Raw genomic sequence first — 17,587 nt, 5'->3', positions numbered from 1 at the left:
AATTGACCTTTTTTCAAGTGAGTGTATTAATACTTCTTACTTTTTTTTAACAGCCCATGGCAATGATGGTAGTCAGTTCTGTAGATATAAAAATGTATTAACTCCTTCCCTATTAATGGAGGCTAAGTTATTTCTCATGTTTTGCTATTACAGATACTACTGTATTGAGCCCATGTATTTTGACACCATCATTGCTGTTTCTGCGTGGCAGACACCTGGAAATATAATAGCAGGGTCCTAGGGTAGGCACATTTACCATTTTTATAGAGAGATCCAATTACAGACTTTTTGAAATATTGTAAAAATCCTTTACTGAAGGTTTGACTGCCTCTGGCCCATGGCCTCTAGAATTGGACAAAATGATGAAGATAAATATAATATTATTAAAAGACGGTGATATATTAAAAAAACCAAACAAATCACTAATATGTGTTCATTTTTCTTCTTTTTCCCAGCAAAGAAAATTTAGAGGTTGAGGATCTTAGAGAAATTCACTTTCTTTTCAGTATAAAGAAAGTTGTAAGGGAAGAGCTACTGATAGCACTGGTGGTGCACCAATCATTGACCTTTCCCTGTGCCTGCATATTCAGTGTTAAAGTGTCTGCTGTCCCTGTTCATACCTCCTCCCTGGCCCAAAAATACCTGCAAACAAAACCAAAACTATAGTGTTTATTCTTGCACCTTTTAGCGAAGAGATTTAAAACTTGATGATCAGATATTACAACATAAAGACCTCGTTTTCATTCCGTGGATGACCTTAGTATGTTTTGCCCTAAAGCATACATGGATGGTAGGTGATTGATGGGCTGTGAAAACAAAACAAACTCGTAAAAGTTAACGAGTCAGAAATATGGTATCAGCAGCAGAAATGTCTGCACAGCAACTAAATAAGCTTTAAAAAGCTCTTGAGCTATCTCTTCTGATCTATTAATACTGTTAATTGGATCAATGCTAACAAGATCCATTTTTATGTATACTTTCTTCATACATTCATATTTTATTTTATACCATAAGGAATTTAGGCATATGACCTAGGTTAAGAATACCTGATGTGTTCTTTCTGTTTTATTTTCTGAAAACGATGATTCATTAAATCTAAGTGCCAGATTTCTGATATAAAGAAACAGCTTGTTCAAATTCTGTATTTTGAGAAAGTCTACATTAGAATTGAATTTTACAAAAAATTGTTTAAATGTTTTGAGGCAGGATCTTTCTCTGTTGCCCAGGATTGAGTGCAGTGGCACAATCATAGCTCACTGTAGCCTCAACATTCCCCGCTCAAGTAATCCTCCAACCTCAACCTCTCAAGTAACGGGACCACAGGCATGTGCCACCATGCCCGGTTCATTAAAAATTTTTTTTTTTTTTGCAGAAACAGGGTCTTCCTCGGTTGCCCAGGCTGGACAAAAACTCCTGCAATCAAGTAAAAATTTTGAATTTTAATTATGCCATTCAGTACTTACCTAGAAGAGCACTTTTGGTGACTCTCATTTAATAATGATCCCCAGTCACAAATTAAGTCTAATTGTTGTTGTCGTTATATCAGGAAGCTTACAAATCAATGTTCTCTTTATCTTTAATTTATCATTAGTTTGTGATACAAATAATAAACATAGCAGAGTATTTGTATTTCATTCAGGGAATTCTAAATAGTGCATAAATTATGTTAAAAATATGACAAATATTTAATGAACTAATTTTCTCTTTCTGACTGTTAGCTCATAGAAGTCTACTTTTGTTAAGACTGTGGTAATTGATTTGATGAAAAAATTAGCTTCTCTTTGGTCCATAAACACAAACTATTCTCCAGACTTTATCACAGTTTGTCAGTAAGGAAAGTCATGAAGAGACTATTACTGAGTCATTACAAACACACGTATATAGTGACAGAAAAAAATCATCTAAACGATATACTACCGTTATTAATGACTTCAAAAATTCTACTTAGCAGAATAGTTATATAGTGCCTATTGGCATTTAATGTATGGTTTAAAAATATGAAAATAGAGCAAGTGTTTCATAAATATTTTTCTATGGATAATAAAATCATTTGAAGCATTCAGTAGCCTTACTGACTTAGTAAACTAGAGCAGGACATTTGAAAAGCAAAAATACCATAAATTAGGTTCTAAAAAATATTCTGCCAAATAGCATTCCAGTTTTTAACATTTTAAATTCATACCATTAGTTCATGTTTTCATGGAAGCTTAGGATGTTTTGGCAAGAAGTACCTGGAAAATACAGATGTACTTTTGCATCCTCTTTTCCTCTTCCCCATCATTGAAACAGATGACTGAGGTGAAGTCCCTATATTGACACTTTTTCTCAAACTGAGGATGGTTTATGATCTCTTTCTTGCTGCATAGACAGCCCAAACAGTCTTAAAGACCCAGCTTTATGTACCTGTCACCACTTGTCCAGGGATGGTAAATGATTTGAGAGACAGCATGGCATAATGTGAAATGTGCTAAATGAGAGTGGACATGGTATGGGATCAAATTCCTCATGTAGCTACAGTTCTGCTGATAATGATGACCTTGATTGAGTTCTTTAACTCCCCTGGGATTCATTTTTCTAATTGGTAGAATTATTGGGGGATCAGGTTAGAGAGAGGGGGAGGTAGATGAACCCATAGGGGATGAACCATGCAAGAAGCATACTTCTTTATATCCCCAGCACAAAGCAGTATCTAGTCCATTGCCTTGTGGATACAAGCGTGCAATCTGTCACTCCCAACACTCCTTGATTCTAATTCACATACACACAGATGAAAGAAGGTTTTGTTCTTTTAAAACAAAGGCCATAATCTAGTTAACCATATGTGGACTGCAGAAGAGCTTATCTTTTGACATGGACTGAGTTTCAACAAAACTTTGAGTCAACATTGAAAACTGAGGAAATGCCATAGGAAACTCAGGAGTTTTAGTGGCCATTGAAAACCTGAACAGTCTGAACCGACTGGCCTTGCATTCTCACTTGGCAGAGCAAGTCCTGGAGCTGAATAGTTTCACCCTTTTCAGAAGCCCGCCACGTGTACACTAGCCCTAAATATGAGTGACATTGAGACTGAGCGTTAGTTGCCATTTATGTCATGCTTATGGCTATTTTTCACATAGTAAAGAATTATTGTTCTTTCTGGAGTCTCTGTTCAAAGTAGAGAAACAAAAGCCAGCCCTGGAAACCTGCTCATTGTGAAGAAATGGGAATTACTGCATTTTTGTGTGTGTGAAAATGTTGACTGTATAATACTTAGCCACCTTCAGTCATTTATCTTACCAGTCTAGCCCCTTTCATCCATGGAGACTTTGCCCCCCACTTTATTTAGAAGATCGCAAATGCCATTCTAGAAATAGTACAGTAGAAAGATGCCCAAGCTGCATGTTGAGATGTTGTTATTTACTGTCTGGGCTTATGTAGAGAAGCCATCTAACTTTTCTGGATTTGAGTCCTCTTGTATAAAATGAAAGTGCTGGACTAAGTCATCTCTAAGGTGCCTCTTGGGTTAAAATAACATGATTTTAAAGTTTACTTCTTATAAGGAAGTCACCATGACATTAGTCTCACAAATATGTACCCTATTAAAGGGAGCCATCCTGTTTTTTCCTCCAACCTAAGGCAGATTTCAATGACTGCATCTGTCATTTTTCACATTGACACTATATTGTGGAGATCATAGCTTCAAAATGAAAAGTCTTACCAGATTTGATGCGTGCCTTTAAAATGCATTTATGGGCCGGGCACAGTGGCTCATGCCTGTAATCCCAGCACTTTGGAAGGCCAAGGCGGGTGGATCACGAGGTCAGGAGTTTGAGACCAGCCTGATCATCATGGTGAAACCCCGTCTCTACTAAAAATATAAATATTAGCTGGGTGTGGTGGTGTGTCCCTGTAATCCCAGCTACTCAGGAGGCTGAAGCAGGAGAACTGCTTGAACCCGGGAAGTGGAGCTTGCAGTGAGCTGAGGCTGCACCACTGCACTCCAGCCTGGGCAACTGGGCAACTGGGCAACAGAGTGAGACTCCATCTCAAAAAAAAAAAAACAAGAAAAAAAAAAAAAACATTTCTGTTGTACATCTGTAGCTTTGAACTGATGAGATCATGATACTGGCAAGCCCTCCCTATTTGTTAGCTCTCCTTCAAGTTCTTGGCTGCTAATAATAGCTGAAGTACTAAAGCTTGCTAATGGGATGTTAGAGGGGATTCAAGAACATCACCAAGAGAAAGTTCATCTCATTCTCTTAAATCCTGATACGATTTCTAAATGGAAAAAAAAGGAATAAATGGAGTTATAGGCCCCACCTCATGAATCGCATAGGACTAAGAGCCAGTGCTGGGGAACTTTAAAAATATCAATATATAGCTCCCACATCCAGAGACCTGAATTAATTGGTCTGGTGTACAGCCTGCAAAAAAAAAAAAAAAAAAAAAAAAAAAAAAAAAAAAAAAAAAAAAAAAAAAAAAATTAAAGCACATCAAGTAATTTAAATGTGAAAACTCTGATGTAGTAAAGACTTTGGTTTATAGACTGTGAGCAGTGGTCATGTTGCCAGACAAAACATTGAAAGGATACCACAGTGAGGTCAACTTCATAGTTTTCTTAGTGTCTACCTTTTCATTCAAAATCTAACATATTTGTTTATATCATATAACTTTTTTTCAATATTGGGCAGTGGAGATGTTTCTGCAGAATTGTATAACAATATTTTGAAGTAGATCCTTGGTCATTGTTTTCTGATATGAGCTAAACAGTTTCAACTTAGAGGAGTTTTACTCTGGAGGATTATTTTTATGCTGACATTCAGTCTTTTCTGATATATGATATAACATCATAATAGACTGTGTATACACTTTGGCTAATGAGAGAAAATAGCAAACTTAAATAGTTGAAAAAATAAACAATTCAACTGTATACTACTTTTCCATTTTGTAAAAAGTAAGTACTCTCCACCTCCCCTCAAAGAAGAGGTACAATAACTTTTAGAACCCTTACATTTGCACCATGTCCAATAGACCCTTCTCTGTTCAGAAGTTCTATCTGTATGTGGGAAGAATGAAAGTTATGAAGAAGAGAATGGCTCTTGAATTTATCTAGTTCTGTACTCTGATTTTAACAGTTAAAGAAATCAAAGGCCCTTCACAAATGGTGATTTGTCCCTATTAGTAGATGACAAAACCAGAAGTAGAACCCAAGTCCAGTATTCTAAGCCAGGGTTCTTTCTCCCGTACCATTGGATTCACACAAATTCTCCTCCCTTTTCTGTGAAACATCCATCTGCCATTTTTACTTAGAAATTGAGTGCAATATGGTATCCAATGATAAGTTTTATGTAGTGATTCTTTAATGCTATAATATCTTGCATGCAATAGATATACATATATATATTCTGATGTGGAATATAATGAGTCAATGTAGGTCTGCTTGAATTTTTCTTTAATAAGCTTCCAATATAATATTTCCAGATCATGTGCCAGTGCATGCCTCAAGTAAATATGTTGATCACATCTTTGGTTATTATTATGGTCTTCTACTGCTATAATACTAATACTTTTCCCATCTCCAACTGGCTTTACTTTTTGCAGCTTTGAGCAGTAATTCAGTCCCCTACGCCTCCCTGATTGGCTCTGTGTCCTCCCTCTCTAGCCAAACCACCACTCAGTCCATATATGATAATAACTCTCTCCCACGATTCGCTCGAAAAGGTCTAAACATCTTTGTCTCTATTATTTTCTCTGTTAAAGTACTGTAATGATGTCCATATCAGTCCATTTCCATTTCCAGATAAGCCTAAAGTCACCTATGCCTTTGCATTTCCATTCTTTTCATTGGGGGTGCCTCATCTGGATAAGATCATGGAATTACCAGATCACTGTCACCCTCTCACTTCCTCCACAGAATGTAAATTATTTCAGTTCTACCATTAATACAGAAAAGTTGCAGAAAGGGTTCCAAAATTTTGTTCCAAAGGCATTATTATATCACCAACAAAGAATTTCTACTTGCAAGCAATTCAGTTTTATTGGCTCTCCACTAAAATTTTAGCTGACTGGAAGCAGACCTTCATAGCCATAAAAACTAAACCACCAGAATTCACGACACTTACTAAAGTAGTAGTCTTTAAAGAGCGGGGTAGCTTTTACTTAACTAACCAGAACCGTTGATAATTTGGCATTTGAGATAAAGGAACTTACTGGGTGACTTTTAACAATGGTATAATTCCTAAAATGCTCTTAAAGCAGTCGTCACATGTCATATTGACTCTATGGCCATCATTCTGTAACCTCCCTCCAGAGAGCCACAGTGACAGCAGAATGTCAACACATGGCTTCCAGTTTGAGCTCCTCCCTCATTCTTTTTCTGCTTCAGTGGCTTTCCTGGGGACATGCTAGTTCAAGTTTTTCTAGCCAGCTGGAATTTGTGTCTGTAAGATAAGAGTCAGCAATGCTCTTTCATGATACTTCTGTAAAATTAATAGGAAAAAAAAAAAGACAAATCATATGAAAAGTGAGAAAACATCAGAAAGACACAGGAGTCACCAAAATTAATAGTGGATTATTTTTCATGGAATCTATGAAATTAATATATCTTCCACTGGCTGAATGTACTAGAATGTGTCAGCCCCCGCCTCTGCTTTCCTTCTTTCTTCACCCTCTTTCCCTCCTGTCTTTTCATCATTTGCTCACTTTCCTGAATTCATTTCTCATTAGCGGACAAAGATGTTTACACCTAAAGTAGATTGTAGGTTTGCTGGGGGTTGAATAATGGGGACCCGGGGCAAAATATCACAGAGTTGTTAGTGTGGCCATTTATAAATGTCCAGAAGAAGGCTGCAACCCCAACCTCTACAATCTGCTACTAGTGGAAACATTTTTGAAGCTCAGTTTGGTGTCTGATTGTGCCTTCAGTGATTATCGTCAATGAGCCGTGGTGCATGTCATTCTTTGTGTCTATGTTTGCATGTGAATGTCAGTCACCTACAGGTTTGTGAAATATTAGCTATCTTAATTAGTAGTCACATTGTACTAGCCACAGTGTATAGTGAATCCTGCAAAAACTTGCAGCATTTTGATTAGTCCTTTGAAAAAATATATCAGGCTTTCCATTTCATTTTTTTAAAGAATTTGTTCTATTTTATTTTATTTACACCATCATTTCCTTTGCAGGTTCAGATGATTCCGGTTACCCTGGTAACCTTCATTCTTCAAGTTAGTTTTCCTTGATTATGCATACGTCATTTTATGTTTACTATCAAGCTACTACTCTTTCCCTTTTAGGCCTTTCTCAGTGTCTGTTTTCTTAGTTCACTTTACACCATTTAATTCCACACAATTTCCATTTCACACAGTGCAGGAGAAGGAGTTTGAAATGGCATAAAAGTCATTACTCAAAGCAGAAGTTGACATCAAGCCTGACTGTCAGTTTTATCCGCTAGCTAACCTCATTGATTCATAGCACAATAATGCTTTCTTTTACACTAGGAGTGTTAGTTTGGAGATTTTGCTTGGTGACTTTTCATTTGGCTACAAAATTCATCTTCCCAGAGCATGTCCTGCTTTGAGTAACCAAACTATTTGCCTGCTTCCTCACCTAAAACATCTTTACTACTCACATATTTTCAGGCCATTTCTAACTATAGTATTCTCTATATTTTGGAACGGCTAGCATTGTTTTCATTTGTTTTCAAATGTGTTTCTTCTTTCCTTTTTTCAATAGGTATGGCTAGCCATCCTCCAATACCCATCTTGGAACTTGCAGACCACATTGAACGATTGAAAGCAAATGACAACTTGAAGTTTTCCCAGGAATATGAGGTAATTCACTGTGTTTATTCTTTATAGTAATTTCAAGAGTTGCTCTTCTCTTTTTTTGACCATATTCTTGAAAATTAACTTCATCAGTGCTTTTCCCTTTAAATATGACTTAAATATGATATAAAATGTATAATGAATTGCCATCTTAAAAGTGTCTGCACAAGCAATATAGTAAGTACAATTTTAAAAGTGTTAATTTTACATTTGTTCATTATTATGATGAATTTTCTGTTTTTAACTTTTATTTTTAATTGGCAATAATTGTATATATATATTATGCATTATTATTAATTATAGTCACCATTCTGTGTAATAGATCACTAAAGCTTATGCCTGCTGTCTAGCTAAAACTGATCAACATCTCCCCTTTCTCCAGCCATCGGTTGGTAATCACCATTCTACTATCTACTCCTATGAGTGTGACTTCTTTAGATTTCACATATAAATGAGATCATGCAGTATTTGTCTTCTGGTTTTTCAGTTCCTAGAATATACTAAATTGATAAGCGTTCCAGCATACCAAATAGGTGCCAAATACACTGATTTGTGATAAGAATCCTCATCTAGAAAAGAAAGGTTACGGAGATTAAGTACATTTCTCAAGACTGTTGGTTTTATAAGCCATGAAAACTCTGTAATTATTGAGTACATATATATTATCTTAGCCTTCAATTAGTTAGAGTTAATATTAACATAGAAATATATTTTCAGAGAGTTTCTTGTTTTTGAAGGAATGGTGCACTGAATGCTATCTTAAAATTACAGAATCCTTAAAAAGTCTTTGTGAATTATTGATGCAGGTAAATTAAAAGCCTGTGTGAATGCACATGTGTATGGGTGTGTATTTGGATATTGTGGTATATATCAAGCAAAAAGTTATAAAACTGGATATTTCTGGTATTCTCCAGCAACAAGGACCCTTAATGAAGCCAATTAATGAATTGTTGATAACCAGACCATAATTGTTTTTCCTAGACCAGTTTTAACATAAGATTAAAATGTACAGCTAAAATCTTATAGTTGTACCAAATAATAAAAGGTTATTGGGTACTTGGGTAGCCCAAATTTCACCATCCAGGGGTTTCTATTGATTTACTTACTGGGAGTTGTTAACACGTCCCTGTTACCTCTTGGTATCTGTTGTATCAGCCTTAATTGGGGCAGTTGCACTGGACCTACCAGCTCTAACGTTCTACCCTATCATATTCTGTAGCAAAACCTCTAAGAGGACCCCCAACCTCCAACCTCAAGTGGCTTAAGAGGGGTCACAAAAATAAGAAGAAGCTCCATATAAGAGAACATGGAGCAGTGAGGCCTGTGGCAGTTTAAATATCTGCATGGCCTTCCCATAATCTTCAAATATTCAAATGTTCATTATTTTAAGTTACTGTGCTGGAAAACCAAAACGTATCTGTAGTCTCATTCACCTCGACCCTCAAGAGCCAGACCACCTTTTATTCAGTTTGCATACTCCAGCATCTTTGTCATATATTTGATAGGACACAAAAATTTTGTTTTTGTTTCCTCGCCTTTTGGTTAAGTTACATTTTCGTTTATTCTGCTCCAAGCATTCAGGAGAACATTTTCATTGTTGGGAAGATTCACACTGAAACACATGTTATCTTCTTTTCTCAAATGGTCAGCAGCTTATTTCTTTCGTGCTCTTCCTGTTGATCAGAATAGCTCTTTTAAAAGTATGCAGTATCCTTTAAAACACTTTCTAGAGTTTCTGAGTTAGGGCTTAAGGCTCCAGAGTGAGTTTTAGAAGAGAAAGTAAGGCAAATCATAAATAGTACCTGAGGCAACATAAAAAACTCTTAGTTATGTCAATGTTTATGAACCAGAAATCTTTCATCACTCTGACCTACTTTTTATTGTTATGTGATTCTTATTATTTTGCCATGTGATATTTTTTCATGGAGGTGCTTTAATTATTTATTTTTGATTATGGGTTACATAATGGGTCACAAATTATGGAAATACGATAACTTGACCTGTGAATAAGCCATTAATTCACTCTCCACCAGTATAACTTTAAACCACAGGCAATGATATAGTCATGCATCACTTGATGACAGGGATGCTTTCAGAGAAATGTGTTCGTAGGTGATTTTTGTCATTGTGCAAACTTCATGGAGTATAGCAAACTAGATAGTATAGTCTATTTTACACTTAAGCTATGTGGTCTAGCCCACTGCTCCTAGGCTACAATCCTGTACAGCAGGTTGCTATATCCAACAGTAACTGTTTGTGTGTTTAAACAAAGAAAAGGTAAGGTAAAAATACTGTAAAGAAGAGTTTTAGGCCAGGCGCGGTGACTCACACGTGTAATCCCAGCATTTTGGAGTCCAAGGCAAGTGGATCACCTGAGTTCAGGAGTTCAGGACCAGCCTGGCCAACATGGTGAAACCCCGTCTCTACTAAAAATACAAAATTAGCCAGGCCAGGTGGCAGGTGCCTGTAATCCCAGCCACTCAGGAGGCTGAGACAGGAAAATCGCTTGAACCCGGAGGTGGAGGTTGCAGTGATCCAAGATCACACCATTGCACTCCAGCCTGGGCGACAAGAGTGAAACAAACAACAAAAAAAATTAAATGGTACCCCTATGTAGGACACTTAGCATGAATGGCACTTGCAAGACTGGTAGTTGCTGTGGCTGTCGGTGAGAGTAGTGAGTGAATGTAGAGGCCTAGGACATTACTCTATACTACTATAGATTTTATAAACTCTATAAACTTAGGCTACAACAAATTTATTTTAAAACTTTATTTCAATAGTAGATTAACCTTAGCTTACTGTAACTACTTTATAAAACTTTTAAACTTTTTGACATCACTTAGCTTAAAACACAAACACATCATACAGCTATACAAAACATTTTTTCTTTATATCCTTATTTTGTAGGCGTTTTCTATTTAAATTATTTTAACTCTTTAAAATTTTTGGTTAAAAACTAAGATGCAAAGACATGCATTAATCTAGGCCTACACAGAGTCAGAATCATCAGTATCACTGTCTCCTGCCTTCACGTTTTGTCCACTGGAGCATCTTCAGGGTGACAGCATGGAGCTGTCATCTCCTATAATGATAATGCCTTCTTCTGGATACCTCTTGAAGGACCTACCTAGGGCTGTTTTAAAGTTCTCTTTTTTTAAATAAATAAAAGGAGTGCACCTTAAAATAACAAATGTATACTTTAGTAAACACATAAACTAGTAACATATTCACTTTTTATTAAATATTATGTACTGTATATAATTGTATGTGCTTGAGTGGCAGCAGAGTAAGTTGAATTACACCAACATCTCTACAGCCACATAAGTAATGCACCATGCTGGGACGTTACGACAGCTACCACATCCCTAGGTGATGGGAATTTCTTCAGATCTATTATAGTTTTATGGATCAATATCTCTTATTTGTGTTTTGTTGTGAACTCAAATGTCATTATGCAGCACATGGCTATAAAAGCATCACTCAAGCAATCTCAGTTGCATCCGTTGAATATAATAACTGGCCTCCTTTAAATATGGAATTTTCAAGAAATGCTACATGTAAAGATACTTTAATGATCCTCATTTAGCCATTAGATCAGAAGTGCTCCTTGAAAATAGTTATGAACTGCATGCTGGCAATGCTGCTATGCACAGCTTCCCCAGTAGGTTTAACCGTGGACATGATAGCCCACATAGACTCTTCACTGATGTTCATGATGATGATCTGTGATTAAAGCTCCCTGGGCATGAATTGACTCTACTGTGCCTTAATAAGCATGAAGGAGATGTTTAAGTGTTGTATTCAACAGTGATAATAGGAGTAAGACCTCAACATAAAAATTTAAGCTTAGAGCAACACTTTGTGGGGGAAAATCGTTTATTCTACATAAACTTGAATAGATTTTTACTGGCTTTCAGCAAAGAAAATGGAGGAAAGAAAACTCACATTGCTTTCAAACTCCTGATTGTTTGGGCATAATCACTGTGAGTAAATGTTTACTTAGAACTTGTAACATACATGAAGCTAAATTTTTTACTGTGATTCTAAGACTAAAACAGATTAAAGGCATGAAAGCTGTTTGCACTGATCCCGAGGTCAGAATAGGAGGAAGTAGGTTAAATTGTAGCATAGTATTATTAGATCCTATGGGACACTACCTGTACTATAAAGGCCGTTGAACTCCAGTACTGCATTTAGTGAAAGCTAGAAGAATGGACCTGAGAAATTAGTGTAACCCCATCCCTGAAGGTCTTTATAAACACTTTAGATGTTCATTTTCTGAGATGAAACTAAAAAGTCCTACTGGAATTTAAGTAATCTCAATTTGAGAATGGTATCTGGAATGCAGGGAATAAAGTCCTCCTTAAAGTTGATGTGGCTGTTAAAGTCCATTTATTAGGCTGGTGAATCTTTAAATCAGAATAATATGTGTAGGTCTTGCCAAACCAAATCTTGGGCTGGCGCCTACAGATCATTTGGTTGCCTATTTAAAATTGAAATTCCAAGGAAGAAGTCAAATCCCTGAATAGACCAATAACAAGTTCTGAAATCGAGGCAGTAATTAATAGCCTACCAATCAAAAAAAGCCCAGGGCCAGATGGATTCACAGCCAAATTCTACCAGAGGTACAAAGAGGAACTGGTACCATTCCTTCTGAAACTGTTACAAACAGCAGAAAAAGAGGGACTCCTCCCTAACTCATTTTGTGAGGCCAGCATCATCCTAATACCAAAACCTGGCAGAGACACAATAAAATTGAAATTCCTGGTCCCAACCCCAGAAATGCTAGTTTAATAGGTCAGCCGTGGTATCCACGAATCTGCATTTTGAAAGAGCTCTTCAGCTGACATTAATGCAGGTACTTCACAGACTTCAGTTTGAGGAGTGTCATCAGTTTAGGGTAATGTATTATAGAACATGATCCCCAGTCTTCATTTCACCATTTGCTGAGATAGCATATAGACTAGTATATTTAAGATTTAATCAGAAGGCATCATCACAGTCATGTATGTACAAATCTTATTTAGACTAGATAAATTGTAAGAAACTACAGCCCCTGGAAATTCTCAAGGAAAAACAGAAGAGCATTTTTGATATATTATAGAGCCAAGGCTAACAGTAAAGGTGCACACTAAGAATGGTCATCTAGAACTGAAAGGCTGTGGCAATTTCCTGATATCTTCTCTGGAACTTTCATCTTTGTGCTTTCTCTGGGATGGTTTCATTCTTCCCCTTATACAAGCCAGTGTCTTCTTTTTTTCTCACCCACACAGAGAAAACGTGGTCTTTAATCATATTTTCATTTACATACAGGCCCCATAAAGAGACTGAGTTGTTCTTGCCAGTCACATTTTAAATGCCAGAGAACAAAGTCTGAACTCTAGCTAATTGACGGTTTGTTGTGGGGACACACGTTGGGACGTAACTGCTAACAGTCCACTTATACAGATCTTGGATGGAGGAGAGGGAAATTTCTGTGTAAGGAGGCTTATGAGCTGGGAGGAGGAACCAATAATTGTCCACGACAATACAAAGCATTCTGCTCAGTGCTGAGAAAACATAGAAGTTGTAAGAAACTTATACTTCTGGAGTTTGTAGTTGTCAAAGACAAATATATTTAACAAATAAGAATTACACCAAGGAGGTAATCTTAAGTGCTATTGGAATGTTATTGGGATTCAGTAAAAGTCATAATGATCTGGAGAATTGAGAAAGATTTTGAAGAGAAGATGGCACTCTTCATGGAACTAGGAAGAAGAGGATTGAAGTGCATTTTGTCAAGGGAAGGGCACATGAGAAATGCACGTTCTGGTAGTCTCATAGTCAGGGTGGACTACAGACCAGCAGCATTGGCGTCACCTGGGAACTTTTTAGAAATGCAGAATTTTAGGCACTACTCCAATGCTACTAATTCAGAATCTCCATTTTAAAAGATATTGATGATGTCTTTGTGTAATAAATTGGCACCCTGGCTGGGTACAGTGGCTCACACCTGTAATCCCAGCACTTTGGGAGGCCACTGCAGGCAGATTGCTTGAGTCCAGAAGTTTGAGACCAGCCTAGGCAACATGGTGAAACTGTCTCTACGAAACTACAAAATAAAATTAGCCAGGCATGATGGCATGTACCTGTAGTCCCAGCTACTCGGGAGGCTGAGGTGGGAGGATCACCTGACCCCCAGGGGGTTGAGGCTGCAGTGAGCTGAGATCATGTCACTGCACTCCAGCCTGGGTAACAGATGGAGACCCTGTCTCAAAAAAAGTTAAAAAAAAAAAAAAAAATGAATGGGCATCCCAGTGGTCACTATCAAGAAAAGCCTTAAAGTTAGAGAAAATGTGAAACTAGTTCCTGACGTGGTACTCAAGGTACAGTTTTCTAACAGAAACACTGTCCCAAATCACATACTCTACTTCAGGTACATTCTAGATTTTATACATTTTGTGGTGTGGATTGAGATAATAACCCCTTTTTAAATAGTTACAACAACAACATTTCTTCTGAGTTCCTATCAGCTCACTTGCAAGTCACATTTTGGACCACAGTCCATCCTGTCATGGTAGTTACACAGAGATGAACAGTCATCAAACATCTACTTTCAAGTTAGTCATCATTAGCTCTGTTAGTAGTATTACCTTAAAGCTATGTATTAACTCGGAGCAATCTTTCTGTTGCTGTTGAAGAGGGACAAGAAACTTTGTGGTTCACAGAAATGCTCCCTGAAGAAGGCCTCTTTGATCTGTTTTGTTCTCATGACAAAGCCCAGTCCCAATGCCTTTGCTGCTGTCTCTGGAGGTGGACTGTCTCCAATCTCAGTGCTCACATGTCTCCTGCCATTCAGCATCCGCATGTGCTGAGTTTCTTCCTGTTCTTATGGCAGCACTCTCACATCTGTCTGTGATGATGATAATGAACCCTTTATTTGAAATATTTTGGATATCAGAGCCCTGTCCTTCTGTTTTTATAACAGTATGTATTACACCTTTGTAGAATAAGTTAAAATTTTCCCATCACTTAGTAAGACAGATAAAGGAAAAACATATTTCCTTGATGAATAATGAAATACATCGAGGCAGTGTTGAGACATATAGAGACATTTAAAAACATTGCTTAGGTCATATTTTAAATATTTAAATATTATAAAATATATAAAATATAAATATTTTAATATTTAGAGCTGTCTAAACCTCAGAGATCATGTGCTTTCCCTCTCCCTTAACTCTCCGTAGAGTTAAGGAGCATGAGACTGAGAAAGAAGTGACTTACCCAAGGTCACACACCTACTGTGTGTGGTAAAACCAGGTCACAAATTCATCTTGTTTTGTTCTTCTTCACTGCACCATAACTTACCTGATGTAAACACCTAAATGTTTCAAATGTTTCACTCTTTGTTTCTTACTATGCCCTGATGATAGAGTTCAGAAAGCTTAGTATCTAACTAGATCAAAATATTTATATTTAAAATTTCTGTGAAATTGTCATAGTTACCAATTTCCATTGCATAACTATTCCTGGGAAAACCCAGTGGTTTTCTATGACATGCTAAGGACACATTTCTTTTCTCCATAGATAATTTGTTCATTCCTGATGGTAAACATTGTATTTCTCCACAGAGGGGACAAAATTTATCTGTCATCTAAGCAATGACCACAAAAGAAAACATTTCTATTTTCCCTTGGAAAAGACTCTTGGTATATTTGACCACGTGTGGTCACAGGTGCAAAACCATCATTAGTGAAACCATCATCATTATTAAATGGTTTTGTAAACCTCTGAGCACTTATAATGCAAAACTACTTGTCATATCTGCTTTCAATTAGTTTATCATTTATGTGTAAGCTCATGAGGGGAACATGTATTCAAGAATCATACAAAAACAAGAAACCAAACACATACACATATGTACCCACACACACAATTTTTTTTTTTTTTGGCCAACTTAGAATGCACTGGATTTTTTCTTAAAGGTGGTTCCCCATTTTCTTGAAGGAAGAAAGTGCTGGATGACAGAGATCTGTTTTCATCTTTTATGGAAAGTGGAAGAGTGGAACAGACTCTTCCATTTCTAAGGGAAAGGCCTCCATTTCTAAGTATTTTGACATATGAGTCACAAGAGATAAAAGGTTGTTTTCGAAAAGTTGAGAACAAATTATGGTGGTTTAGTAATGGAACGAGAAAATGAGCAATTTCATGAACTAAAAGCAGTAACAACATTTTGTACCTGGGATGGATGAAGCTGAGGAAGATGAATGGCTAAATTTACTATTCCAAATCAGAATCTCCTAATACTCTGGGATTGGAGGTGGGTATGGCAGAGTCTTTGCCCACTTCCTTACGAACATAGCAGTTTTCTGCTTCTCAGATTGGGTCCAAATCTCTCTGCCTGCCACGCAGGACTTTCTACTTGTTGAGCCAACAGTGGAAATAAATATTATGCCACAGTCGCTAAGTACACAGGCCCTTGGCTCAGGTTGCCAGTTTGGCCACTAGCTCAAGCTGTGTGACCTTAAACAAATAACCTCCCTGTATTTTAATTTATTCATCTCTATATAAAGAAGCAACCATATTACTTACTTCAAACAATCATTAAAACAAATTAAACACATACGTGCTTTTCAGGTTTCCTGACACCAGTACTCAGTAGTCTTAGTAGCTATTACTTATTTTATCTCATCTAGGTACCATCAGTTTTAAGACACCCCATCATTGCATATACCACTAAGGAATAAAAGATCGCCAGTACAATTGCAAGATGCCATCAATTTTAAGATGCACATCAATTTCAGAGATGTTAGAATGTGGAAAATAAATGTATATCTTAGAATCAATTAAACCCTACCTTTTCCTATCCCAGGCCAAACCCTTAGGGATTTGCTGATGTCAGTAAAAAAAATATATATATATAATAATAATAAAAGAAAGAATGAAAATTGCTAGTTTAAACCAGTGCAATTAGCACTTGTTATGTTGCACTTTCTTACCCTCCAGTCATTTGCTGTGATCAAGCCTCTCTGGGTCAGGTGTTTTGGTCAGGTGTCTGGCCTCTCGATATGCTGTTGGCCACGTGGTGAGAAGCTCACTGCTCGGCACACAGCAGGTGATTAACAAAAGTGTGTGTCTGGATCAATTTCTAACTAAATTTACAGTTCACAGAAACTCTTTGTTGTGGTCAAAATTGCTGGTACCAACAACAGGAGCAAACAGAACAAAGAGTGTCCTGCTGTAAAGAGCTTCTTTTCCAGTTGACATCCCCACCTGATCTATCAGCAGTGAAGCCTTATTTTCAGGCTCTTTTCTCTCAGAAAATAGGCTGTTACTATCTCTAGACAGTACAGAAGTGATTACATTTTAATGCAGACCCCTCAGATTTCACTCAAAAGTACCTACCAATTAAACTCCCTGAGCCTTTTATAGCAAAGATTTTATAGCAAAGGTTGGCCTGCCAGTTGGCCATCTGAGAAGATGCTGCCTTTGTTCTGTAGTTAAGGACCAGTCTCACCAAGTAAAATGTAAAAGTACAGAGAGTCCCCTTCTAGCGGGCTGCTTTCTGCATCTTGTAAACAAATCTAGTAGGACACAAAGACAGCAGCTCACCTTAGAAGAAACATTGCATCCAAAACAGGATGTATGTCTATGTGCTTATCGTCTTTTATTCTTACTGGCCTTCTATAGTTGTGAGAACTCAAAGTGCAAGTAATTTCTCAAGTTCCAAAGCTTATTTCTACTTAGACTTTTAAAATGTTTGTTCTTTCACCCACTTAAAAAAAAAAAAAAAAAAAAAAAA

The 17,587-nt window shown here is 37.0% G+C and overlaps 1 protein-coding gene across 1 annotated transcript in view; it reads left to right on the top strand.

Moving 5' to 3' along the window:
* Positions 1-17,587, top strand: part of LOC108517204 (receptor-type tyrosine-protein phosphatase delta-like) — a 497,564-nt gene that overhangs the window by 359,491 nt on the left and 120,486 nt on the right. The window contains 1 exon segment of the mRNA XM_017854985.1: positions 7,712-7,809. Within this exon segment, the coding sequence (XP_017710474.1) occupies positions 7,712-7,809 (98 nt within the window).

The sequence above is a fragment of the Rhinopithecus bieti genome, unplaced genomic scaffold (genome assembly GCF_001698545.2).
Source record: "Rhinopithecus bieti isolate Rb0 unplaced genomic scaffold, ASM169854v2 scaffold_38735, whole genome shotgun sequence".
Taxonomy (NCBI): Eukaryota; Metazoa; Chordata; class Mammalia; order Primates; family Cercopithecidae; genus Rhinopithecus; species Rhinopithecus bieti.
This window is presented reverse-complemented; position numbering and strand designations above follow the sequence as displayed.